Here is a 26,843-nt window from a genome sequence, read left to right on the forward strand (position 1 = left end):
GTGCATCCTAAATGAGTCTCCATAATACAGTAAACTTTCAAAATTTTTTTGTAGGTTCCTTGTTTCTATACTGATGCAGAAAGAAGGTCAGTGATGGATGCAACACAGATTGCTGGTCTCAATTGCCTGCGATTAATGAATGAAACTACTGCAGGTAAGAGAGACTATTAACTAAAATTTTTTACTTAATCTTGAGGGTTGTGAAGATGCTAGGGTTTCTTCTTTATTTTTTTGGTTACTCTGTCACATATGAAGAATTCATCTGACCAGTACTTTTTCTGTATTTTCATATTTAATCACATGGTTGTTTGTAAAGAAATACATTTATTGTGTGATTGGAGCAGTGCTTTGATTTAAAGATTGGCCTTTTCTATGACTTGTGGGCTGGTGGAGTCAGAGGAATGGGTGTAAAGCAACATCTCAGGGACAGGATATGTGGGAATGCTGAGATGGCACAATGGTAGAAGAAATCCTGGAAAATATGTTTGGGAAAGTTAGAGAAGTGGTTTGGGAACAATTGCCAAAGTCATTGGAATTGGAAATTGGATTTGGAAACATTAAGGAACCCTTAGTCAGCATTGAACTCTTTGAAGTTAATATTCTTCATGAATAAATTATGCAAAGCTTTTAAGAATTTAATTCTTTCTAGAACTGAGCATATGATGCAGCTCCATTCATTATATACAAAGTCTGTTTTGTTTCCTACTTAAATTTTAAGTTTACTCTTAGATGATAATATTATGTTGAATTTAATCTTTTTCTTATGTAGTTGCTCTTGCATATGGAATCTATAAGCAAGATCTTCCTGCCTTAGAAGAGAAACCAAGAAATGTAGTTTTCATAGATATGGGGCATTCTTCTTACCAAGTTTCTGTATGTGCATTTAATAGAGCAAAACTTAAAGTAAGTATATTTTTTTCTGGAAGACTATTACAAATGTATGCTAATTAGGAACTTGTGAGAGACAATTTAAATAAATGTTTAAAGGATTTTGTTTCACTAATGGAAACTTGCTATGAGTCATCTGAACTAGAAACTAAGTATATAGGGGTGGGTGGAAGTTGTCAGCTCAAAATAATTTATTAAGAGTTGGCATGGGTCTTGGCCTGGTAGCTCAGTTGTTGAGAGTATCATCCCGATATGCCAAGGTTGCAAGTTCACCCTCTCAGGGCACATACAAAAATCAACAAATGAATGCATGAATAAGTGGAACAACAAATGGATGTCCTCCCACTAAAATAACTTTAAAAAAAGAGTTGACAGGTATGAGGAAAAATCTCTTAAGATTGCGGAGCCATACTTTAATGTGAGGAAATAATGCTTATCTACAGGCTTGTTAGGAGGATTCTTTAACATGTAGTCTATTGATGTTTTTACACTGAGGATTGAGGAGATTATGTTCTTAAGATTATTTTTTAAAAATATGTATGTTTTTATTAATTTCAGAGAGTAAAGGAGTGGGAGAGAAAGATAGAAACATCAATGATAAGAGAGAATCATTGATCAGCTGCCTTCTGCACATTCCCTACTAGGGATCAAGTCCACAACCCGGGCATGTGTCCTGACCGGGAATTGAACCATGACCTCCTGGTTCATAGGTTGATGCTCAACCACTGAGCCACACCAGCTGGGATTGTTCTTAAGGTTTTGAGCCTTCTGCTAAAAGGGTGGAAGGACTAGAACTTGATGTCTCAAAGAAACTAGGCTAGGAGTGATATTCTAGATGTCTGGGAAGCTTAGACCTCTGGAGAAATAAATTGCTATGAGTTAGGCTTTAGCATCTTTCCTGGTGGTAAGATGTATAGAGCAAGGCCTTTTGTATTATTCATAGTTTTGTGATAGCAATAAGACCAGAACTGTGTAAATGACATGTTCGTATATTTGGCATTGGATATATGTATAATTGCTGTTTGGAAGCAGACTAGTGTGGGAGAGGGCATGGGTTTTGCAATTTTTGATATTGGGTTTTAAATTTTAGCTTTATGACCTGCAGATTATCTGATCTGACTAGGTTTGTGACATCATCTGTAAATTGGGGATTACATTGTCTCTTTTCACAATGGTTGTAACAATGATTAAGTGACACATGCACATGCCTTGTTTCAATCTTAATGTCTCCCCCACCCCTTAATACAATTTACCCATTAACTATATATCATGATAAAATTTTAAATTGCTTCATTTTTGAATTAATTACCTTTTTCCAAGGTTCTGGCCACTGCATTTGACACAACACTGGGAGGCAGAAAATTTGATGAGGTGTTAGTAAATCACTTCTGTGAAGAATTTGGAAAGAAATACAAGCTAGACATAAAGTCCAAAATCCGTGCATTATTACGACTGTCTCAAGAGTGTGAGAAACTCAAGAAATTGATGAGTGCAAATGCTTCAGACCTCCCTTTGAGCATCGAATGTTTTATGAATGATGTTGATGTTTCTGGAACTATGAATAGGTAATCATGTTAATATTTTGACCTTAAACTGAACTGTGATTTTTCTTCACTTTTATTAGCCTTAATTAGCTAATTGTTAAAATCATGGTTGTTATATGATAACTTCAGTTCTATAGGTAAAAATTAGAGGCCATTCAGAATTCTGCTTTTTATGTGAAGGTTGGGTTTGACTATTCTAATAATGTAGACTGATGATTTTGTTCTGATTAATTGAATATTGCAGGAAGTTGGTAGTTCTTACATGTACATGAATTATACATGATTACCAGTTTTCATAAAAATCAGGGCAAAGTGCTTTAATGTAGAATTATGTTGAATTTGATTTAGTCATTGATTCAGAAATTGGTGTTTAGGGGTAGTTTAGGATCTCTTGAGGACAACAGCTCTTTCTGTACAGTGCTACAGATGTTTCAGGACTTTCCTCAGAAATGTTACTGTTACTGTTGTTTGAATGTTCCTGTTGTCTGGTTAGATTGCTTGGGTAGTGAGAATGACATGTTCTTCTTTTTTTTGTTTTTGTTAATCCTCACCAGAGGATATTTTTCTAATTGATTTTTTAGAGAGAGTGGAAGGGAGGGGGAGAAACAGAGAAACATCAATGTGAGAGACAGCAATTGGTTGCCTCCCATGTGAGCCCTGACCAGGGCTGGGATCCAGCCTGCTGCCGGGGTATGTGCCCTTGACTGGAACTCGAACCTGAGACCCTTCAGTCCTTGGGCCAATGCTCTGTCTATTGAACCAAACTGGCTAGGGCAGAATGAGATGTTCTTTATGATATGAACTATATTGGTAGAGTTCAGGCAAGACTGATGGCTTGTTTAGGGAAGTGTGGCATTAAAAAAGTTGAGGTGGAATTTAAATTGCTCCTATTCTGCTAGAGTTAAGATTGCTGTGCCTAGTAACCAAATTTGCAGTCACCTTTTCCACCCTGCTTGAAAGTGGTGGTTTTCTTTTTTATTAAGTAGCAGTTTTGTATGTGTTACATGGTGGTGGGGGCTAGGATATAGGGATGTACCCGTTTATGTTTCAGAAATTGTTAGTGGAGTGTTAGGTGATCTTGAGAGCCAAATAGATATTTATTATACTTTTAAAAGCTGAAAACAGTTGATTAGCTTGTGTGCTGCTTTGAAAAAACATACAATTTACTGTATCTGCAATGTCAGGGCACATAGCTATTATATTCTTTATTCTATTTTGTAGCCTTCATTTAGTTTTAATGCTCACTAGCAGTCTTTTTTCCAAACTAATGAAACCAGATCATTTATTTCTGACATCATAGCATTTCTTCTAAATTTTTTAAAAATTTGAGGTAAAATTCTTACATCATTTTATTTTTTGAAATATATTTTTATTGATTTCAGAGAGGAAAGGAGAGGGAGAAAGAGATAGAAACATCAGTGATGAGAGAGAATCATTGATTGGCTGCCTTCTGCACATCCCCCACTGGGGATCGAGCCCTGACCGGTAATCCTCTTGGTTCATATGTTGAAGTTCAACCACTGAGAACACTGTGTGGGCTCTTGTACTATTTTAATGTGAACTCAGTGCCATTTAGTACATTCACAATGTCATGCCATGACTACCTCTACCTACTGAAAAAACATTTTCATCGCCTCAAAAGAAAACCTCATACCCATTAAGTAGTTACTTCCCATTTTTCTTATATCTGTGCCATGGCAACCACCAATTTACTTTTATCTCTAGTTTACCTATTGTAGATCTTTTATATAAATGGAATCATATAACACAAGGGTGGGCAAAAGTAGGTTTATAGTTCAAATTGAAAATTATACAATATTTAATAAATAATATAAGAACAAACTTTCATATACTCACAACTGTAAACCTACTTTTGCCCACCCCTGTATGTGTAAGCTTTTTTTTTGTCTTGGTTTGCAGCTTCTTTCACTTAAATAATATTTTCTAGGTTCATCCACACTGTAGTATGTATTAGTACTTCATTGCTTTTCATGCAAATAATATCCCATTTATCCAGTGATCAGTTGATGGACATTGTTGTTTTCACCTTGTAGCTATCTATACTAATAAAAGGGTAATATGCTAATTAGACTGGATAGACTGGGCATCTTTCGGTCAACTGGTCCTCCTTCCAGATAAAGCCATGGTGGCAGGGGCCAAGGCAGAGGCAGTTAAGGGCGATCAGGCCAGCAGGGGAGGGTAGTTAGGGGAGATCAGGCAGGCAGGCAGAGACCGTTAGGGGCGATCAGGCAGGCAGGCAGGCAGGTGGAGTGATTAGGGGCCATCAGGCAGGCAGGCAGGTGAGCGGTTAGGAGCCAGCTGTCCCAGATTGCAAGAGGGATGTTCGACTGCCAGTTTAGGCCCAGCAGTTGGACATCCCCTTAGGGGTCCCGGATTGTAGAGGGTGCCGGCCAGGCTGAGGGACCCCCCCCCCCCCCACCAGTGCACAAATTTCATGCACTGGGCCTCTAGTTGTTAATAATGCTGCTGTGAACATTCATGAACAAGTATTTGAGTATTTTTGTTTTCAGTTCTTTAGGGTATATACCTAGGAGTGGAATTGTTGGGTCCTTTGGTAATTCTGGGTTTAGCGTTTTGAGGAATTGCTTGCTGTTAGAAATACAACTGTCATTTTTTTAAGTTCTTGACAACATGTAAGACTTTGTGTTGCTACATATCCTCACCAATATTGGTATTAGTGGTCTTGAAATTTTGCCATTCTGATGGGTATTTTCTATATCTCTACAATTTTTCTTTTTATTGAGATGTAATTCATAAAAGTGGCTCTTGTAAAGTATATATTTCAGTGGTTTTAGTATATGCACAGAATTGTGCAGCCATCACCACAACCCAATTTTAGAATGTCATCTCTAAATAAGCTGTCAAGCTGTGAAAAGACAGGGAGGACCCTTAAACACACATTTCTAAGTAAAAGAAGTTAATTAAAAAGGCTATCCAGTGTGATTCAAACTATATCACTTTCTGGGAAAGGCAAAATTGGAGACAGTAAAAAGGTAAAGTCAGTGGTTGGCAAGTGTTCTGGGGAGGAAGGGATGAATTGAATGGGTGGAGCATGGAGGATTTTTAGGGCAGTAAAGCTGCTCTGTATGATACTGTGATGGTAGATACTTAACATTATACAATTTGTCAGAACGTGTAGAATTCTAATATATACCATCGTGTATCAATATTGCTTACCAGTTGTTAGAAGTATATCACACTACTGCAGGATATCAATAGGGGAACTGGGGGAAGGGTGTTGAGGGATGTATGGGAATTCTTTTACTTCTTATTTCTCTGTAAACCTAAAGCGGATCTAAAAGATAAAGTGTATTTAACTATGTTAAAACAAAGAAAAGAGCCGAAACCAGTTTGGCTCAGTGGATAGAGCGTCGGCCTGCGAACTCAAGGGTCCCAGGATCGATTCCGGTCAAGGGCATGTACCTTGGTTGTGGGCACATCCCCAGTAGGGGGTGTGCAGGAGGCAGCTGATCGATGTTTCTCTCTCATCGATGTTCTTTACTCTCTATCCCTCTCTCTTCCTCTCTGTAAAAAATCAATAAAATATATATTAAAAGAAAAAAACAAAGAAAAGAAAAAACTGTACTCATTAGCTGTCTTTCCTCATCTCTTCTTTTCCTCCAGCCCTAAACAGCTAAAAATCTACTCTGTCTCTCTGAATTTACCTATCCTGAACTTTTCACATAAGTGGAGTTACATAATGTGTTTTTTTTTTTTTATTGGCTTTTAAAAAAATCTAGTCTAATGTTTCCAAAGTTCATCTGCATCCTAACATATTATTATTCATATACTAGAGGCCCAGTGCACGAAATTTGTGCACGGTGGTGGTGGTGGTGGGGTGTCCCTCAGCCCAGCCTGCACCCTCTCCAATCTGGGACCCTTGGAGGGATGTCTGACTGCCCGTTTAGGTCCGATCCCAATCCAGGACTGCTGGCTCCCAACTGCTCGCCTTCCTGCCTTCCTGATTGCCCCTAACCGCTTCTGCCTGCAAGCCTGATCACCCCCTAAGCACTCCCCTCCCAGCCTGATTGATGCCTAACTGCTCCCCTGCCAGCCTGTTTGCCCCTAATTGCCCTCCCCTGCAGGCCTGGTCACCCCTAACTGCCCTCCCCTGCAGGCCTGGTCCCCCCCTACTGCTCTCCCCTGCAGGCCTGGGTCCCTCCCAACTGCCCTTCCCTAAAGGCCTGGTCGCCCCCAACTTCCCTCCTCTGCCGGCTTGGTCACCCCTAACTGCCCTCCCCTGCTGGCCTGATCGCCCACAACTGCCCTCCCTTGCAGGTCTGGTCCCTCCCAACTGTCCTCCCCTGCTGGCCATCTTGTGGTGGCCGTCTTGTGTCCACATGGGGGCAGGATCTTTGACCACATGGGGGCAGCCATCTTGTGTGTTGGAGTGATGGTCAATCTGCATATTACTCTTATTAGATAGGATAAAGGCCTGGTGCATGGGTGGGGGTTGGCTGGTTTGCCCTAAAGGGTGTCCCAGATCAGGGTGGGGGTTCCCTTAGGGCGTGGGGCGGCCTGGGCCAGGGGCCTATGGTGGTTTGCAGGCTGGCCACGCCCCCTGGTGACCCAAGTGGAGGCCCTGGTATCTGGGATTTATTTATCTTCTACAATTGAAACTTTGTAGCCTGGAGCAGAGCCAAGCCTCCTGCTTGCTCCGTGGCGGCAGCCATGTCTGTTGGGACTCATGTATCTTCTATAATTGAAACTTTGTAGCCTGGAGCGGAGGCCTAGGCCAACCAGGGTGTGCGGAAAGCTTGGCTTCCTCCATTGCTGGGGGCAACCCTAGCCTCCTTCTCTTTCCAGCTCAGTGGCTGCCGCCATTTCTGTTTGGATTTATGTATGTTCTATCATGGAAACTTTGTAGTCTTGAGTGGAGGCCTAGGCTGGCAAGGGCAGGCGGAAAGCTTGGCTTCCTCCATTGCCTGGGAAACCCAAGCCTCCATCCTGCTCTCTGTGGCCGTAGCCATCTTGGTTGGGTTTATTTGCATATTTGCTCCTGATTGGCTTGTGGGCGTGGCATGTGGGTGTAGCGGAGTGATGGTTAATTTGCATATTACTCTTAGGATTCATTCTTTTTAAAATTTTTTTGTTAATCCTCTCCTAAGGATATTTTTTTCCCATTGATTTTTAGAGAGAGTGAAGGGAGGGGAGAGAAAGAGAAACATTGATGTGAGAGAGACACTTCAATTGGTTGCCTTCCACATGCACCCTGACCAGGGCTGGGGATTGAACCTGTAACTGAGGTAAGTGCTTGACCGGAATCGAACCTGCGACCTGAATTCCATGGGCTGACTGATGCTCTAACCGGCTAGGCCAGTGGTCGGTAAACTGCGGCTCACGAGCCACATGCGGCTCTTTGGCCCCTTGAGTGTGGCTCTTCTACAAAATACCACGGCCTGGGCGAGTCTATTTTGAAGAAGTGGTGTTAGAAGAAGTTTAAGTTTAAAAAATTTGGCTCTCAAAAGAAATTTAAATTGTTGTACTGTTGATATTTGGCTCTGTTGACTAATGAGTTTGCCTACCACTGGGCTAGGCCTATTTTTTATTTTAAAATACATTTTTATTAATTTTAGAGAGGAAGGGAGAGGGATAGATAGAAAGATCAATGATGAGAGAGAATCATTGATCGGCTGCCTCCTGCATGCCCCTTACTGGGGATCAAGCCTGAAACATGGGCATGTGCCCTGACCTGGTATCTAACTGGTTCAGAGGTCGACGCTCAACACTGAGCCCCACTAACTTGGCCCTGTTTGTTTTTATAACCAAAAGTTATGGGGATTCCTCTTTCTGGCACTGGAACTCTGGGCAGGGAGGCCTCAAGTGGGGCTGGGACCCCCTGCTCCTCGGGGTACCTTTGCAGCCACCCATTGGTGTAGGATCAGCATTTCCATGTCTTTGCTCCTTCTATCAGTCTCTGTGGGCGTCTTCTTTAATTTCCTAGTTGTAGGACTTCCATTCAGATAGATTTCAGGTGGTTCTGAATGATGGTTGTTAGCAGTTTAGTTGTAATTTTGATGTGCGTGTGGAAGAATTCAAGTACCACATTTACCTACGCCATCATCTTAACTGAAGTATTGTATTCATTCTTTTCTATTGCTGAGTACATTTGGCGGACTTCAGGGCTTTTCCACTTTTTTGGCTGTTTATGATTGTTATTGTGGACATTCATGGTTTTGTATGGTTGTATGCTTTATTTCTCTTTATTGTATACCGAGTAGAATTACTGGGACATATGGTAACTCTGTTTAACATTTTGAAGAACTGTCAAACTATTTTCCAAAGTGGTTGCACCATTTCATATTCTCACCAGGAATGTGTGAGGGAGCCAATATACTCTATATACTTGCCAGTGCTTGTTGTTGTCTTTTTGTTTATAGCCATCCACTCCACATAAAAGTAGAATGTGATTTAACCTTTTTTTTTTTTTAATAGAGGCAAATTTTTGGAGATGTGTGATGATCTCTTAGCTAGAGTGGAGCCACCACTTCGTAGTGTTTTGGAACAATCCAGTAAGTATTTTTGTGGTTGAATTGTTTGTGTACCTCACACTCTTTGGAAATATTGTTCATTATTTTTTCAGTTATACAAATTTTCATTGGACAAACAACGTCAGTGCTATATTAAGCTTTTTTATATTTTCCCTCTGGAACTCACACTTCCCCCAAGTAATCTATGGGCACACTGTTATGTGTCCAGGGAAATCTAAAAGTTTTCCCGGGAAACCTAATTCAGACTCAAAGATGGATGTAAACTTTTCAGTTACTTTATAGTGGTAAAAATTGTCTTTTGCAGTGCTGCCATAGCAGTCTTGCAGGCTTTTCTGTCAGTGAGTCTTTTGTTTGCTGAATGACAGAGCAAAGGGAGGGTATGATAACCACATGCTGATTTTAATGGAGTGCTTTTTTATCTTGGGTGAAAACATACAAGTTTGATTTAGGAATATATTACTAATTTCCCCAAAATGTTTGACAAATGTTTATTTAGAATCCACTGTTGTGTTGGTTGCTAGCTATTTCAGAGTGTTGAAAAGTACTGTCAGCTTGACAAAGGTTCAGTCTTAAATCACAGTGATTATGGCAAACAGGCACATTCTTTCCACACTGGGACATCCTGTTTCTTTAAATAGTCCTTCTCAACAAATTGTTAGTGTTTGTTACGTAAAATGTGACCAGGAAACTAGGGTGGTATTAAGAGTTATTTTATGAGTGACAGCAGAACCTTGGTGTGTACCTTCTTTCCTTCTGACATGAGCATATTATACACTCTACATGTGCTGTAATGTGGATTTTGTTTATATTTGGGATGAAGTGCTGGAGTGGCTAGATGTGCATCTGAACACCTCTTTTTCTTTCATGTTGTGTCAGGACTGACCTAATAGTTCAAGGCCCTCATATCTTCCTTTTTTTAAAAAATTTTTTTTATTGATTAAGGTATTACATATGTATCCTTATCCCCCCCCAACCCCCCCCCCCCCCCCAACCCCCTCATATCTTCCTTATGGCTAGCTTAACTGTTATAATTTTTGTGTGAGATTCTTTTGGAGATTGTAGGACATTGAGTATTCCTGACTCTCACCTCCTAAATCCCCATATTATTGTGCCACCCTGCTCCCATTATTTTGATAATGAAAACATACCTATTTGTTGCCAGATGCTATGCACCTGAGTGTGTGAGCACACATTGGTGTGCATCCTGTTGTGGACGGAGTATAAGGAAGGAGTGACAGGTTTTGTTACACATCTGCAAGTTATTTTGTTGTGATAAAGTGCTGTATTGCTCTTTCATTTCATTGTAAAATATTAATTTAAAAGATTTTTAAAATCTAAATGTCTAATCACTTTAAAATAGAGTTAAGGAAAGAAGATATTTATGCAGTGGAGATAGTTGGTGGTGCGACGCGAATCCCTGCAGTAAAAGAGAAGATCAGCAAATTTTTTGGTAAAGAGCTCAGTACAACACTAAATGCGGATGAAGCTGTCACTCGAGGCTGTGCACTGCAGGTGAGTTTTTTCTTCCACAGATAGCCACTTACAAATCATTGCAACAAGACGATGGTGGTTTTATGTATTCAATTAATAACCTGAGGTTAGCTTGGAGTGATCTCAAGTTGGTAAGATTCTGAAATTTTTGTTTTAAAATGGATATCAGAAGTGTTGTTCATAACTAGGTACTGGAAACATAGGTAAACCTGAAATACTTTTGGATTTGGCATTTCATCTGTTGTCTATGTATGAAGTAGCAATGTACATCAATTAAAGGTTGGGGTTAATGAAAAAATGTTAAGGAATAGCTAGATTATAGATAATTTGACAAATAGAAGTTTATAAAACTACTTATTTGGATACAATTGTAAATATTTTAAAACTATTAGTGATGGTTTTCTGAATTCTTTTTAAATAGATCTTGTACTATCAGTTTACAATGTTTGTTAAATGGAATTTTAAAAAATTATTCTAGTGTGCAATCTTATCGCCTGCTTTCAAAGTGAGAGAGTTTTCCATCACTGATGTGGTGCCGTATCCCATATCCCTGAGGTGGAACTCGCCTGCTGAAGAAGGATCCAGGTAAGAGCATTTACCAAATTACTTTTGTACTTAAAGTTAGTTCAATGCTAAACAGTCTGAGTGAAGTATTGAGCTCCTTTTTAACTTCTCTAAATCTTTAACATTTTTTTGTTTGATTTTAAAATAAGTTTTTATTGATTTTAGAGGGAGGAAAGGGAGGGAGAGATAGAAATATCAATGATGAGACTTATCGATCAGCTGCCTCCTGCATGCCCTCTACTGGGGATCGAGCGTGCAACCCGGGGTGTGCCCTTGACCGGAAGCTAACTTGGGACCCTTCAGTCCAGAGGCCAATGCTCTACCCAATGAGCCAAACCAGCTAGGGCTAAATTTGTATCTTTATGTAGTTTTTTATACTTGATCATGCAGAAATGGTGCCTTTTTGTACTGATTGAAATACATTCCTTTTTAAAAAAATGGACACATTACATGTACGTGTGTGTGTGTGTGTGTGTGTGTGTGTGTGTGTGTGTGTATTTTGTTCTCGGAAATTTATAATCTGGAAATTAAGCCAGTTGAGAAGAGTAGCTAAAGCTACACAATAATTACAAAACTAGAGTTCATGGGCAAAAGTGTTAGGGATATCCTAAATTTGTGTTCTTGTCTTTTTTCTCCATTCAGTGACTGTGAAGTCTTTCCAAAAAATCATGCTGCTCCTTTCTCTAAAGTACTCTCATTTTATAGAAAGGAACCTTTCACTCTTGAGGCCTATTATAGCTCTCCTCAGGATTTGCCCTATCCAGACCCTGCTATAGGTAAGTAGAGAGTTGGGAATTAAAAACCAAAAAAACATATATGAGAGTGAAAGCAGGGGAGAAACAGAGAGAGAGAAAAACATGGATGTGAGAGAGACACATCAATTGGTTGCCTCCCACATGAACCCCGACCGTGGCCAGGGCTTGAACCTGCACCTGAGGTACATGCCCTTTGACCAGAATGGAATGTAGGACCTTTTAATCCATGTGCCAGAGCTCTATCCACTGAACCAAAGCAGCTAGGGTGGGAGCATATATCTTGGTTAAAGCACATTGTGGGTATATTCTGTGCATAATAATGGTGCTAGATACTGAAAGAGTTAAATTCAGTTTTAACCGAATTAAGATAATTAATGCTTTGCAGAGCTTTGTGAATTAAAAAATAAGACGTTAGTTTAGTAACTGAATTTGGAAGTAGCAAGTTCTAGATAAATCAAAGAAACACTATGGAATCATTGGGGTTTTGTTAATAGAGGAGAATGTGACAAAATTGTTTTAGGAATTTATCTGGCAGTCGCCTAAAAAGGGAGTTGGAATAAGAGACTGGAGGGAAAGAAATGTTTGGAGGGTTAAAAGATGTTGGCGTCCTTAATTGAGGCAAGATAAGAGTTTGTGTGAAAAAGAACGGAGAAATATGATTTGGTAAAATTCTCTGAGTACCCACATTTCTTCTTTGAGGTATCATGTTACTGACCTGTTAACTGAGAAATGCACATAACCTGGCTATGTGGCTATATATTTATGTTTGAATTCCTCCTCTCAGATTATTTGTTCTCTCTTTTCTTTCATATGTCCCTAGCTCAGTTTTCTGTTCAGAAAGTCACTCCTCAGTCTGATGGCTCAAGTTCAAAAGTCAAAGTCAAGGTTCGAGTAAATGTCCATGGCATTTTTAGTGTGTCCAGTGCATCTCTAGTGGAAGTGCACAAGTTTGAGGAAAATGAGGAACCAATGGAAACAGATCAGAATGCAAAGGAGGAAGAGGTAATTTGGACATTTTATACCACTTATGGGGCCCAGAGCTGACTTGTCTAGAAATTATAGCAAATAGACAAGGGAGGTGACAAGGGAGGAACATTATGACAGAGCAACTGAGTGTGGGTTTGCATGCATCCCCTTCCCCAGCATGGGTGAACTGGCAGAAAGTCTACAAAATTTATAAGGAAATGTAACATAACCAGCTCCCTCCTTCAGACCATGCACTTGTTAGAATTCTTGATTATTTTTAATTATTGAAAAATGTTCTGAGCCCTTAGTTGATTATTTTCACAAGTAGAATAGATTTGACATTCATTTGTTGGTCATGCATTGTCTTGTCCTTATTGTGCATCAAAACCTCAAGGCTTTATGAAACTACAAGTGTTTGGGTCTCACCCCCAGAGATTTGTTTGAGTTGATCTGGGCCTACCAGGGCCCAGTTATCAGTAGTTTTAAAAGCCTCTGAGGTCATTCTGGGGTGCTGTAAGCATTGAAAGCCACTGATTCAGGGTCTCTACAAACTTCTCCCTTCTTTTTTATTATTGTCAGGCTTTGGTCTTTTAACAGAATTCTCAACGTGTTCAACTCCCCAAATGCATGCAACAGTTGTATTTTTGAGGATGAAAAGGCTGATTTAAAAACTGCTTGAAAATTTTGTGAAGATTTTTCAGATAAATTTACTCATGAGGAAGCTTGGAGAAACTTATGCTCTCTTCAGATTATATTATGTTAAATATTGCCACACTGTGTACTATGAGTACTTTATGGTTTATAGAGCAATTTCACAGCCATTCTTGTTTATATAAGGATAGGGCAGGGCAGGTGTTACCTCCAGTATACAGATGTAGTTACTGAGATCCAGAGAGGAAAACTTCTGTGTTATAGGTAATATAGGCATCATAGCTGGAATTTGAATCCAGGTCTTCTGAAGGCTGGTAAGTCAGCAGGAATTTGATGCCATGTGATTTTGCCAGTGTGTCATGAAGGTTGCTTAGTCCTTTGACTAGTATGAACTAGTTTCAGGATTTGGTGGGACCTGTTTTTCAGAAGATGCAAGTGGACCAAGAGGAACCACATGTTGAAGAGCAACAACAGCAGATGCCAGCAGAAAATAAGGCTGAGTCTGAAGAAATGGAGGTATAAATTGTATTTTAGAGGAAATATTACAGTCTCTTTACATAGATAGTTGGTTTTGGCTGTGTTTTCACTATGGTTTGGGAGATAGTTATATTAAGAATTCTTAGTGTATTTTTGAATAGTTTTTAAGCAGAATTTTGTAGTATGTTTTGAAAAGTACATTTGGCAAGATGGTCTTTGCACTCTATTCTGGCTGATGTATGAGAAAAAGCTCTCAGAAGCCATAGTTTTATTATACTAGTGATTGTTTAATGCTATTTTCTGAATGTCCTTGACTAAATAGTCAGCCTACCCATTCCTTACTGATAAGTGAGATAATTCTTTCATATTTTGTCACCTCTCAGAACCTTGTCTTTTTTTGTAAAAAAATTACTGTTTTAAATAATGTACTTAAATATATTTTGTAAAGAATATAAATGCTATAGTATTTACCCAAGCAGTTATTTAAATGAATATGTAACATGCCTGTTCTTTAATTCTAACTTTTTGAGTTTTCATGTTAAATTTGTTATCAGCATTGAAAACACCTTTTTTCACCCCAGCTATTTATAACATTGCAATGTATAATCTCACCCTAAGCATTTCTGATTATGGCATTTTAAAACGTTTGGCAGAGCTTTAAGGTAGCTTAAGTCTATTATCCATATTCATATCAGTTAACAAATTACAATTACTTTGTTTTAGTTGTGTAAATACTTACAAAAAAGAAAATAATGTACAGAGGAAATTATGCTCACATATGCTTTAGTCTAGTACAGGCATTTTCCAAGGTGGAAAACCTTCATGTTGTTGGCTGGGTTTGGGGCAGTGGGAGAGAGAGTACTCATTCTCCTATGTGTTTGTGGAAGGTAGGGGAGGGAGTGCTACCAGTCACCACCACCGCCCCCACCCCCAAATGCCAAGGAACTGTGGGAAGTTTTAGGGAGGTTGTTATTGAAGCTTCTTCCATGAGTTGGCTTGGGAACTGATTAGAAAGGAAATGAAATACAAATGATACATAAATTTCAGCAACTGACTTAAGTTTTTTGGATAGGAGATGTGGAAATTACTCAGTTGTAGATAAATTTGAGTGTTAAAAGTAAAACAAAACAACTTAATATTTTTCTAATCTGTGGGTCAGGAAGGGCTTTCAAAGCAATGAAAGTAATCACAGGAAAAGATGGATAGATTGAACAATAAAAAACTTGAATAGATAAATAATATACAGTTAGAAAAAAGAAGTCAATCACTTGGGGGAAAAAATCACTAAAATCCTAAAAGAATGGTGGATGAAATATTGCTACACAATTTGAAGCAAAGGTTATTTACCCAAAGAAAATAATAGTTATATGATGGTAAACTAATTCCTGTTTATGGCCAGGGTGCAGTAGAATAGGTTCTCCCATTCCTTGTGAGAATGTAGATAGGTACAGACATTTGGAAATCATATTGATAATGTTTCTGGTCCATAAGAATTGTATACCCTCTCCCCATTAATTTCATATGCATGTCTATATGTTTAGGTAAGAGTGGAAGAAAATTAGAGAAGATGTAATAGTGATTTTATGTTGACTGTGAAATTATGGGAGGTTGTTTAATGTGTGTGTGTGTGCGCGTGCGCGCGCGCAGATCAGCAGTGTGAAATATATTCACATTGTGGTGCAGCCAATCTCCAGAAGTTTTTCATCTTGCCAACTGAAACTCTATACCCATTTAACAGCAACTTCCGATTTCCCCATCCCTCCTCTTTCTAGCCCCTGACAGCACCATTACTTTCTGTCTCTCTGGATTTGACTACTTTTATAGTATTTACTAGAGGCCTGGTGCATGAAATTCATGCACTGGGGGTGGGGGGTGTCCCTCAGCCCAGCCTGCACCCTCTATCCCTCTCACAATCCCGGACTTCTGGCTCCTAACCACTTGCCTGCCTGTCTGCCTGATTGCCCCTAATGGCTTCTGCCTGCTGGCCCGATCACCCCCTAACCGCTCCCCTGCTGGCACAATGCCCCCAACTGCCCTCCCCTGCCAGCCTGATCTCACCCCCAATTGCCCTCCCCTGCAAGCCTGGTCCCCCCCAACTGCCCTCCCTTGCCAGCCTGATCACCCCTAACTGCCCTCCCCTGATCTTGCCCCCAACTGCCCTCCTCTGCTGGCCAATTTGGTTCTGATTGATCGGTTTCTATGCCAGTCAGCGTCAAAAGCTCTACCTCCTAGGCAGCCATTGGCTCCTTACAGTTGACCCAGATTTGGTTCTGATTGGTTGGTTTCTATGCCAACCAGTGTCTCTGGGCCTATCAATGGGGGCTGATCAGCAGCCCCGGTGGAGGCCTGGAGAGACATGGAGGCACAGCTGCTGACCAGGCCCAGAGCTAAAGAGAGAGGCAAGTGCTGATCAACAGCTGCCACAAAGGCTACGGATCAGACCCTGCTTCTCTCTTTAGGCCTTTCTCTGGGACTGATTTGCAGCCCCCTCAGCAGTCAGTGCTGGGTCACTGTGACTGCAGAACTGACTTCTGGTTGGTCAAGCCTCCCAGTCGTTGTGGATGTGATGGACCCAGGATTTTTAACTTTTCAGATATTATAAGAAAATGTCGTAGGTTATTTAGATTATCAGAAAACAAAATGAATAAACAGCAAAAATAGCTTTTGAAACGTGACCCATTCAGAATTTTAAGTTAGTCTGTTTATGTGCTTCTTCTTAGACCTCTCAAGCTGGATCAAAAGACAAAAAGATGGATCAACCACCTCAAGCTAAGAAGGCAAAAGTGAAGACCAGTACTGTGGATCTGCCAATTGAGAATCAGCTATTATGGCAGATAGACAGAGAGATGCTCAACTTGTACATTGAAAATGAGGTGGTTATTTCACATCTTAGAATAATAAACTAACAAATTAATGTGACATAGTGTTCAAGCTCTGTGTCTAGTGACTGTTAGGCATTTTTGGTTGTTTGGGAAAAATACTTTTAGATTTTTGGTTTCTGTAAGAGCAAGTTTAATAGAGCCCATGTAATCCTAAATTCTTTTATGGTGAAATTACATCGGTATTGCTAGAAGCTCTATTATGAAATCTAAGGTTTGGGATGTTGGAGCATATTTATTGAATTATCGCCAGTGAGTTTTCTTATGTATTTATTGGATCTTACAATAGTTTTATTTTACAGACTTTTAACATTTATACTGTATAAATAATTTTCTTGGTTTTCCATAGGAACAATAATACAGTAGAGATACCACTTTGGACATTGAGCTAATAATAATTATTTTTAAATGAAATTCTTTTTAAAAAAAATATATTTTTATTTATTTCAGAGAGGAAAGGAGAGAGAGAAACATCAATGATGAGAGAGAATCATTGATTGACTGCCTCCTGCATGTCCCTCACTGGGGATTGAGCCCGCAACCTGGGCATGTGCCCTGACCGGGAATTGAACTGTGATCTCGTTGATGCTCAACCACTGAGCTATACCTGCTGGGCTGAACTAAAAGTTTTTTAAAGTTTTCTTGTCTTAAGTTCTTTTTCTAAGTTTTGCTTTTGAGTTTCTACAACTTGATATTTCTGTTGCGCTTTTTTTCTAAGCATACCCACAAAACTCAATTGGTCTTCATCATTTACTGAGGACCAATACTTCCAGCTCTCCTTTCTTGGATGATTTGCAGAATTAAAAGCATTTGAGGAAAAGGGATTCTCTTTGATAAATATATTATTACTTAATATTTAAGAGGAGATTGCCTTGAATTGTCCAGATGCATGTCTTAATTGATTTATACTGTCCTTAGGGTAAGATGATCATGCAGGATAAGCTGGAGAAGGAGAGGAATGATGCTAAGAATGCAGTAGAAGAATATGTGTATGAAATGAGAGACAAGCTCAGTGGTGAATATGAGAAGTTTGTCAGTGAAGATGTAAGTATGTGTCACAGTGTGGCTACCTATTTGTCTTCTGGGAGCATCCTTAAATGTGTTAGAAGGGAAGTGTGCATCTGTAGGTATACAGTAAAATGATTAAAATGTACTTTTTGGATTTACTTTGTGTTTATTAGTGGAGTGTTTCCTGAAGGTTATATATAGTCTTTGTCACTTTTTGATACATTCACATGCTATTATTTACCCAGTATCTTTAAATCAACTAACTTTTCCCTGGTGTTTATTTTAACTTATTTGTAAATGCAGTTTCTAATTCTAAAGTTTTAAACATACCCAAATAAACTTCTCTATCAAGCAAAACTACATTGTGCCCGTCTTGTTTTCTATATGTCCTATCTCCCCCTCATACATACATACTTATTTATTTATTGCTTGTTAATCCTCATCCGAGGATATTTTTACCATTGTTGTATAGAGGGAGTGAGGGAGGAAGAGAGAGAGAGAGAGAGAAAGAGAGAGAAACATCAGTGTGTGAGAGAGACACTGATTGGTTGCCTCCCTCCCACATGTGCCCGACTGGGGCTGGGGATTGAGCCTGCAACCCAGGTATGTGCCCTTGACCAAGAATTGAACCCAATTGAACCCAAGAATTGAACCCACATCAGGCAGGGCCTCCTCATATTTTTTTAAAAGAAAATTCAGATGTAATTCCAGTCTGTGCCTGTGATTACACTAGTGAATAAAGTGATTTCAAAATGGATGAAATCAAAATTGGTGAATCAAAATTGAGCTAATTACAATATTTTCTTCATCTTTAGGATCGTAACAGTTTTACTTTGAAACTAGAAGATACTGAAAATTGGTTGTATGAGGATGGGGAAGACCAGCCAAAGCAAGTTTACATCGATAAATTGGCTGAGTTAAAAGTAAGTGACTCTTGAAAGTAGAAGTGTCCTGAACCCATGCTGTAGTTTTCAGTGAGAGCAATCAAAATTGGGAGGAATTAGATCAAGTAATGAAGACAGCCTGAAAGTGATGGAAGAACTATATGCTTTATCACTTCTGTTCTATTATCTTTTTTTTTTTTTTTTTTTACTAAATTACTGATTTCAGAGAGGAAGGGAGCGGGAGAGAGAGAGAGAAACATCAGTGATGAGAGAGAATCATTGATCAGCTGCCCCCTGCACACCCCTATTGGGGATCGAGCCCCCAGCTTGGGCATGTGCCCTTGACCAGAATCGAAACTGGGACCCTTCAGTCCACAGGCTGATGCTCTATCCACTGAGCCAAACCAGCTAGGGCTAGGTTCATTATCTTTCTCACTTTTAGAACTTACTTGTAACAATATTTTTTCTGAAAACTGAGTTTAGACTTAAAATGTTCATTGAATTGAACCTGAGTGTATTTTTGGTGTCAAGAGATACTAATACTAGCAAGATGTGTCCCTGTCCTAAAGGTAGGCAGTACAGTTAGGGCAGGGCTGTGTATATTACTTTGGTTCTCAGTCTTAGTAAAACAAAACATCTGGTTCTCATTTGAAAAATCTGATGGTAAAGCTTAGGATTAAAGTACAAAGAGGTATCTAAAATTGAGGTCTTTGTTTAGGAGAGGATGCAAATGCCCAAGGACTTTTTATATTCTCTGGATTACTTAGTTTCTTGTCAAACTGGGCCATTGTGACTAACCTGGAATGGAGTTGCTTAAACATACATGGTGCCTGCAGTTTCCTATCATCCTGGCAAGAATAGCAAGAGCCTCCAGTGAGATCCTTCCTGTTGAGTTTTTTTGTTTTACTTTTTGTTATGGGGGATGTCAAACACATGAATGAAGAGAGAAGAATAGCTTCAACCGATATCAAATTATGGCCAATTTTGTTTCATTTCTGCTCCCTCTGCCTGTTATTTAAAGCAAGTCCTGCATGTTATATTTAATCCAAAAATATTTCAATATATATTTAAAAGAAAATGTAACCTTAAGCTATAACATATATTCAGTCAGTTTTCAAGTTCCACTTATTTCACATCAGTTTTTAGTTTGTTTGACTCAGGATCTCCACACTGTGTTTTGAGCATTAGGGCTCAGATGATAGTGGCTCCACATGGAACAGTATTGAGGAGTATTCTTTTACCAAACCTGAGTAGACAGGGTGGGGCAAAAAGTAGGTTTACAGTTCATCCTATATAATAAAGAGGTAATATGCAAACTGACCATCACTCCAACATAAAAGATGGCCGCCCCCATGTGGTCAAAGATGGCTGCCCCATGTGGACATAAGATGGCCACCACAAGATGGCTGGCAGGGGAGGGCAGTTGTGGGCCATCAGGCCAGCAGGGGAGGGCAGTTGGGAGGGACCAGGCCTGAAAGGGAGGGCAGTTGAGGGTGATCAGGTCTGCTGGGGAGGGCAGTTGCGGGGGACCAGGCCTGTAGGGGAGGGCAATTGGGGGCGACCAGGCTGGCAGGGGAGGGCAGTTGGGGGCGACCAGGCTGGCAGGGGGGGGCAGTTAGGGGCGACCAGGCTGGCAAGGAAGGGCAGTTAGGGGTGACCGGGCCAGCAGGGGAGGGCAGTTGGGGGAGACCAGGCTGGCGAGGGAGGGCAGTTGGGGGCAATCGGGCTGGCAGGGGAGGGCAGTTAGGGGTGACTGGGCCAGCAGGGGAGGGCAGTTGGGGGTGACCAGTCCTGCAGGGGAGGACAGTTAGGGGTGACCAGGTTTGCAGGGGAGGGAAGTTAGGGGTGACCAGGCTGGCAGGGGAGGGCAGTTAGGGGCAATCGGGCCGTCAGGGGAGCAGTTAGGTATCGATCAGGCTGTCAGGGGAGTGGTTAGGGAGTGATCAGGCTGGCAGGCAGAAGTGGTTAGGGGCAAGCGGTTGGGAGCCAGCAGTCCTGGATTGTGAGAGGGATGTCTGACTGTCCAGACCACTGGGATCGAGCCTAAACACGGGCAGTTGGACATCCCTTGAGGAGTGCCAGATTGGGGAGTGTGCAGGCTGGGCTGAGGAAGCCCCCCACCCCCGTGCAATAATTTCGTGCATCAGGCCTCTAGTCTATATATAAAAGCCTAAGCAACCATTATGACCGAACGACTGGTCGACAGGTTGCTATGACACGCACTGACCACCAGGGGGCTTACGCTCAATGCAGGAGCTGCCCCCTGGTGGTCAGTGTGCTCCCACAGCCAACCTCCAGTGGCTGGCCAACTTCCCACGGCCCCTCCCCGCAGCCGGCCAGGCTGAGGGACCTCAACCTGTGCACGAATTTGTGTACCAGGCCTTTAGTATCCTACCTAATAAAATGGTAATATGTAAATTACCATCACTCCACTACGCCCACGATTGGGCCAGTGGGAGGCGCAGGGGGCGGGACTTGGGGTGGCCTGGGGAGCCAATTGGGCCAGCAGGACACTGAGCTCGCGTTGCCAGTGGCAGCGCGAGCTCAGCATCTGCGCCATGGCTGTGATGCGGAACAGAAGGGGCCTCTGGGGCAGCAAGCTCACGTCCCGCCTCCGACCATCAAAAGCAGGGGAGCTGGGTGCCTGGTGCACCAGCGGACAGGCATCCAGCTCCCCCGCGATCGAAAGCGAAAGTGTGTAGGGGACCCTGCACGTGCATGATTCAATCATGCACTGGGCCGCTAGTAATTAATAAAAAATAATAGAAGAATAAACTATAAACCTACTTTTTCCCAACCCTGTCTATTTCAGTGGGCTGGGGGGAAATATTTAATTTATATATGGCACATGGAGATTAAATGTACTTTAATCCATAATAAATTTTATTAGTTGTAGAAACAATGCTACTGATAGTTTAAGCTGCTCTATGAAGAATTTGTATGTTCTCTCTTTCATTAAGAATCTAGGTCAGCCTATTAAGACAAGATTCCAGGAATCTGAAGAAAGACCAAAATTGTTTGAAGAACTAGGGAAACAAATTCAGCAGTATATGAAAGTAATCAGCTCTTTCAAAAACAAGGTATCTTTTGTTTTTTCCTCTTCCCTACTATTGTTTTGGTAGAGTTAAACTTTGAGGCACTCACATAGTGTTTCTCTTGTTCTGTTTAACTGTTACTTAATGGTAATGTTTTCTTTTTAGTTGTTAATGTATAATATTTTATTGAATATTAATAAGGACCCTGGGATTTGCCACTTTAATAAGTGGAATCTGGACTTGAACAATATTGTTTTAATTTCCTTTTTTTGCTGTGAAATGTTTCATAAGTGACTTAACCTGTTCTATCCTGGTCTTTCTGAGAACACATTAGGCATATAATTTGGCTTGCTATGCAGATGTAGGACTATCTCAATAATAAACTGCTTATAAGTTTTTTAGCACTATATGATGTATACTTCATAAATATATTAGCTCATTAAATCCACACCAGTACTCTTATGAAGGTTGTGGTAGTATCAATTATAGATAATTTCTAACTTTGTTTTTTAAAGTCATTATTTTTATTGATTTAAAATAAAAATCAGCAGCGGTTCTCAACCTGTGGGTCGCGACACACAGGTTGAGAACCGCTAGCAGGGTTGCCTAAGACCATTGGAAAACACAGATATTTACATTACGATTCATAACAGTAGCAAAATTATAGTTATGAAGTAGCAACGAAAATAATTTTATGGTTGGGGGTCACCACAACATGAGGAACTATATTAAAGGGTCACGGCATTAGGAAGGTTGAGAACCACTGAGCTAGGGCAATTTCTAACTTCTTTAAGCCTCACTGTCCTTAAGCAACACCCAAGGTTATTTGGGGAGCTGGGACCTGGCCTGAAGTCTGACTCCAGAGTTGGGTTCTTAACCACTGCACTGTACTCCAGGTCTTCAATGTATTGTTCATGTAAGAAGCTTTAAGAGAGATAAATTGAGCTTCTTTTTCTTTTAAAAATTTTTAAAATTTTGTTTCTGAAAAGACTCCTTTAAAATACTGTATTTATTATTTTGGTTCCTAACAAGCATTTATGTCTTTGCTGTCTTATCTAATGACATGTAGTTTTTTTGCATTATAAAATTATCTTAAGATTGTGTGTAGAGCATGTGCTATTTTTACTGTTGAAACCTTTTAATTGCAACCTTATGTATGTTTTTGACCTTCAAATCTATTTCTTGAATGTTTTAAAAATTGGGTTTACTTTTCCTTTCTTGAAAATTTTTTTGTTAATCCTCACCCAAGGATACTTTTTTTGTATTGATTTTTAGAGAGAGTGGAAGGGATGGGGAGAGAGAAACATCTATGTGAGAGAGACACAATTGATTGGTTGCCTCCTGCACCCATCCTGACTGGGGTTGGGGTTGAGCCTGCAACTGAGGTACATGCCCTTGACTGGAATAATCAAACTGCCACCCTTCAGTCCGGGGCCGACACTCCCAACTACTGAGCCAAACTGGCTAGGGCTTCCTCTTTTGAATTTTTAAGGAATTGAATATCTATTAGATTGTGAGTGTTAATGTGCTTTATTTTGGGAAAGATCACAACTTCTTGAAAGACTGATATACTTGTGGGTACTTGGGTGGGGAGTGTCATCCTTTGACACAATCTGGTTGACTGCTGGTACAGGAGGACCAGTATGACCATTTGGATGCTGCTGATGTGATGAAGGTGGAAAAAAGCACAAATGAAGCCATGGAGTGGATGAATAAGAAACTGAATCTGCAGAACAAGCAGAGTCTGACTATGGATCCAGTTGTCAAGGCAAAAGACATTGAAGCTAAAATTAAGGTACTTTATGGCTTTAAATTTTAAATAGTCTTTTCTTGTCAGCCTCATTATTTTTATTTTTGGTTAATCCTCACCTGAGGATATTTTTTTCCATTGCCTTTTCAGGAAGAATGAAAAGGAGGGAGGGAGGGCGAGAGAGACAGAGGAGCAAGAGAAACATCGATGTGAGAGAGAGACATCCATTGGTTGCCTCCTGTACCATGGCCCTCCCCGTGACTGGGAATTGAACCTGAGACCCTTTGGTACATGGGCTGACACTAACCATTGAGTCACGCCAGCCAGGGCCTCGCTATTTATTGATAGTCCTTAGAGAGGGACATTTAGGAAAAAACTTCATTATTGGATCTTAGCTTCTGATTTGGGGATTGAGTGTAGGAGGGTGGACTTGGATTTCATGTGCATGTATAAAATTTGTTATTTTATAAGGAACCACAATTTTCTATCATTCTAGGAGCTGATGAGTATCTGTAGCCCTATAATTTCAAAGCCCAAACCCAAAGTGGAACCTCCAAAAGAGGAGCAAAAAAATGCAGAGCAGAACGGACCAGTAGAGGGACAAGGAGACAGCCCAGGCCCTCAGGCTGCTGAGCAGGGCACAGACACAGCTGTGCCTTCGGATTCAGACAAGAAGCTTCCTGAAATGGACATTGATTGATTCCAACAATTGTTTATATTAAAACAGACTATTATAAAGCTTTAAGTTGTCAGCTTTGTTCTAAATATCAACTAGAGCAATCCAATACTGGACATTTCTTAGTCAGTTTTTAGGGGATTTCAGGGGAAGGGATATTGGTAGTGTATGGAGCATTTTGACTTCTAAATAGTTACATACAGAAATTAAGTGCATTGTTATCTTTTTCATAATGGTACTATTTAGAAACCCCATTTAGGCTTACCGAGCTTATGCCTCACTCCCTTTATGTTTAAATCATGCTTATACAAAGATACGTTTGTTTTGGGAAGTTGAGCTATAGCAAAAACTATAACCGGCTATCAAGCAGACTTTTCATTAAGACATACATGGCAGGAACCCTAATTGCGCTTCAAAAACCTGTGGTGGAGATTGCCACAAGGTCTCCCTATCTGGTGTGGGGATGGGGGTGGGGCTAGAGCATGGCATGGCATGGATTAACATAGAATAACAGGTATGCTCTGAGTTTCCCGATTCTGCTTCACTTCAACTCCCACCCTTTTCATAGTCCCTGCCCCCAATAAAGGAGCTCCCATTACAAATGCCATGTGCTGCTCTTGGGAAAACAGACCCCTTTACCTGGAGCAAGTTAACTGAGGATTTTAGACCTGAAAGCCCTTAGAAATTACGTTCCTGAAGTATTTAACTAATATCCCAAGCATCAAAGGTCTATAAATAATTTTCTCTTTGGGAGTTTAGAATTGGGTAGATGTATTGTTGGATATAAGCATGATAAATTCACCTGAGTAATTGATTCTTATTAATTATGGTGCAAAGATTTGTATCCTGGCCTCCTTATTCAGCTGAGAGATGTTCTGTAAATTTGAGGTATAGCCTGAAGTTCTAGGACCAGAGTTAAACAAATTTTTAAAAATCTTATTCACAATAACTATGTGTTAATATCTGTCATGAATATGCCAATTTGTATGTTTTCAACAGCTGACAGATCATACAAGAAACTAAAACACACTGGGTTGTACTGTGACTCTGAAATTAGTGTTAAAGAAGTGTGGTGCTTGACTCTAGCAACACCTCATTCTTACTGTGCAGCCAATGTCAGGCGCACCAAAGCATTTCCTGTGACTGCCCTTTGGGGCATTGTTGATAGGAGTGAGGCACTTGGGGAACTCCCAAGGAAAGCCTGTATTAGAGGCCGGAGCTGGTACCTGCCCTAAAAACCTGTAAGCTTTGTTGGTTACATTTTGGATCATTGTAATAATTGTTACTCTGTATAACAGAGTGTCTCTCTGTTAAGTTTGGCCTAATGTTGTTAGAAATATAATCTACCTTGTGTATTTAGAATAAGATTCTGTCCATCTGCGCACTAAAAAATTGTAGGGTGTTAACTTCTCAAGTGCTACAGAGAAACTTTGCTTAGAGAGAAGGGGAGGTGGAAGTGTTTTATGCTGGTGTGTAAGCATGCGTAAGAGCCAGGCATTGGCCCCTTCTGAGAACATCCTCGACCCGTCTCTACCTGTCATGCTTCCAGAGTTCCACCTGGCCTGCTGTGAGGGAGGCCAAAAGCTACTTTTGAGTGCTAGCTGCAGGATTAAGCCAACTCTTTGCAACTGACTCAGTCCTTAATGGCCATTTCTAATTAAAAAAAAAAAAAAATTGTGTGTGGGGGAGGGTGTGGGTGTCAGGATAGGAGAAAATTTGAAGTTTAAAGTTGAAACTATAACTAAGATGATGTGGTCTGCTTGCTCTCTGTTTAGACAGGCTTTAAGACCAATTGGATTTACATGGCGGCCAGGCCAGAGAGTGTGATAATTGATGATTTATGTGCAGACAAGCATTTATTCAGGTTGCGTTATCCAAATGGGTATGTTAAAGCTCCAGGTCACGTTCTTACACAAAGAAAAACATTCAGTAAACATGAGACAAGTTTAGGGAAAATTAATAAAAGAAACCTGTCTTACACTTAAAGGAATGGTTTCCTTAATTTCATAATGGAGAGAGGAGAGAGTGTGTGTGTGTGTGTGCGCGCACGTGCGTGTTTGTCGTGAAAATCCCTCTTAGCTAATTTGTCAGAGACCTCTAGTCAGAGCAGTTGAGGCACAGCACACTGGGTGGGGAGAAGCGGCTCTTCTGTGTTGAGTCTTGGCCCAGTTCTCTGATGTAGGAATCCTTCCTTACCTTGTTCCTGTGACTGGGCTTTCTTTTGAGGGTTTTGACAATAGTAGAGGGTGGGTTATGGCCCCATAAAGGTTAGCACCAGCCCTGATGTCTGCCCTTTTAAAGAATAGAGCATGGCCCAGAGAGTGCTAGTAACAGTTACCACCACTGGGTGTATGTGGTGTGTGCACACAGGTGCATGTGAGTTGGTGTATATGTGGGGTGGTGAGTGTTGAAGGGATGGAGCCATGAGGAGAGAAACTAACGACGAGGCATGGGGCCTAGATACGGAAGGGTCCAGCCACTTTACAGTCCTATCCTCTGGTTGTGCTAGGAGGAGCTTACCTGCCAGGGCTGACCAGCAGGGCCTATGCCAGCCACCTTCAGAAATGCATCTGTAGTAAGGTGGGTTTTCTCCTGGGCCTCCTTGGCAGAGGAGTGGGAAGCCTGGGACCAGCCAGCTAGCCATCATCCAGAGCATAGTCCTACACGGGTGTTGGGGTTAAAAGGAAAGTAACAGTCCTGTTTACGCAGAAGAGGTGCCAATGTCCCTGGGGAAGAGGGTGTTATAAGCAAAGCTAGGGCTTC

At 40.7% G+C, this 26,843-nt stretch overlaps 1 protein-coding gene across 1 annotated transcript in view; it reads left to right on the forward strand.

The window, feature by feature from the left end:
* HSPA4 (heat shock protein family A (Hsp70) member 4) overlaps positions 1-26,060 on the forward strand; it is a 43,387-nt gene extending 17,327 nt beyond the window's left edge. The window contains exons 5-19 of the mRNA XM_079771071.1: positions 55-154; positions 770-903; positions 2,209-2,453; positions 8,889-8,965; positions 10,305-10,456; positions 10,914-11,020; positions 11,642-11,775; positions 12,575-12,756; positions 13,798-13,887; positions 16,569-16,721; positions 17,646-17,771; positions 18,551-18,658; positions 21,580-21,699; positions 23,288-23,449; positions 23,901-26,060. Coding sequence (XP_079627197.1) covers positions 55-154; positions 770-903; positions 2,209-2,453; positions 8,889-8,965; positions 10,305-10,456; positions 10,914-11,020; positions 11,642-11,775; positions 12,575-12,756; positions 13,798-13,887; positions 16,569-16,721; positions 17,646-17,771; positions 18,551-18,658; positions 21,580-21,699; positions 23,288-23,449; positions 23,901-24,104 — 2,094 coding nt within the window. The 3' untranslated portion in view covers positions 24,105-26,060. The remainder of the gene's footprint in view (positions 1-54; positions 155-769; positions 904-2,208; positions 2,454-8,888; positions 8,966-10,304; positions 10,457-10,913; positions 11,021-11,641; positions 11,776-12,574; positions 12,757-13,797; positions 13,888-16,568; positions 16,722-17,645; positions 17,772-18,550; positions 18,659-21,579; positions 21,700-23,287; positions 23,450-23,900) is intronic.
* The last annotated feature ends 783 nt before the right edge of the window (positions 26,061-26,843 follow it).

This window comes from Cnephaeus nilssonii, assembly GCF_951640355.1.
Source record: "Cnephaeus nilssonii genome assembly, chromosome: 5".
NCBI classification, from domain to species: domain Eukaryota; kingdom Metazoa; phylum Chordata; class Mammalia; order Chiroptera; family Vespertilionidae; genus Cnephaeus; species Cnephaeus nilssonii.